The sequence below is a fragment of the Bison bison genome, unplaced genomic scaffold, assembly GCF_000754665.1.
Source record: "Bison bison bison isolate TAMUID 2011002044 unplaced genomic scaffold, Bison_UMD1.0 scf7180017864375, whole genome shotgun sequence".
Classification (NCBI taxonomy): Eukaryota; Metazoa; Chordata; class Mammalia; order Artiodactyla; family Bovidae; genus Bison; species Bison bison.
In genome coordinates this window covers 6,267,563-6,268,456 of record NW_011494947.1, presented here as the reverse complement: position 1 = coordinate 6,268,456, position 894 = coordinate 6,267,563, and the positions used below count along the sequence as shown (strand labels likewise).

The 894-nt window shown below is 53.8% G+C and overlaps 1 protein-coding gene across 1 annotated transcript in view; it reads left to right on the top strand.

Annotated features, from left to right (window-relative positions):
• Positions 1-6: 6 nt before the first annotated feature.
• The window catches only part of RNF113A (ring finger protein 113A), a 2,280-nt gene continuing 1,392 nt past the window's right edge, over positions 7-894 (top strand). Inside the window, exon 1 of the mRNA XM_010856972.1 lies at positions 7-890. Within this exon, the coding sequence (XP_010855274.1) occupies positions 69-890 (822 nt within the window). The 5' untranslated portion in view covers positions 7-68. The remainder of the gene's footprint in view (positions 891-894) is intronic.

Genomic DNA, 894 nt, shown 5'->3' with positions numbered 1-894 from the left:
GCAGCAGCAGCAGTGACGAAGGGAACACTGTGGTTCGCCCGGAAAAGAAGCGAGCGGTCCACAATCCGATGATACAGAAGACCCGTGGCAGTGGTAAACAGAAGGTGGCTTACGGCGACCTGAGTAGCGAGGAGGAGGAGGAGAACAAATCCGAGAGTCTCGGCGTGGTCTATAAGTCCACTCGCTCGGCGAAACCCGTGGGGCCAGAAGATATGGGGGCGACTGCTGTCTACGAGCTAGACACAGAGAAGGAGCGTGACGCACAAGCCATCTTTGAGCGCAGCCAGAAGATCCAGGAGGAGCTGAGGGGCAAGGAAGATGACAAGATCTATCGGGGAATCAATAATTATCAAAAATTCATGAAACCCAAGGATACGTCTATGGGCAATGCTTCCTCCGGAATGGTGAGGAAGGGCCCCATCCGAGCTCCCGAGCATCTGCGTGCCACCGTGCGCTGGGATTACCAGCCCGACATTTGTAAGGACTACAAAGAGACTGGCTTTTGCGGCTTCGGAGACAGCTGCAAATTCCTCCATGACCGTTCAGATTACAAGCACGGGTGGCAGATCGAACGCGAGCTTGATGAGGGTCGCTATGGTGTCTATGAGGACGAAAACTATGAAGTGGGAAGCGATGAGGAGGAAATACCATTCAAGTGTTTCATCTGTCGCCAGACCTTCCAAAACCCAGTTGTCACCAAGTGCAGGCATTATTTCTGCGAGAGCTGCGCGCTGCAGCATTTCCGCACCACCCCGCGCTGCTATGTCTGTGATCAGCAGACCAATGGCGTCTTCAATCCAGCGAAAGAATTGATTGCTAAACTGGAGAAGCACCGAGCTGCAGAAGGAGGTGGTGCTTCAGGTTTCCCAGAAGACCCCGATGAGGATCCAGTTC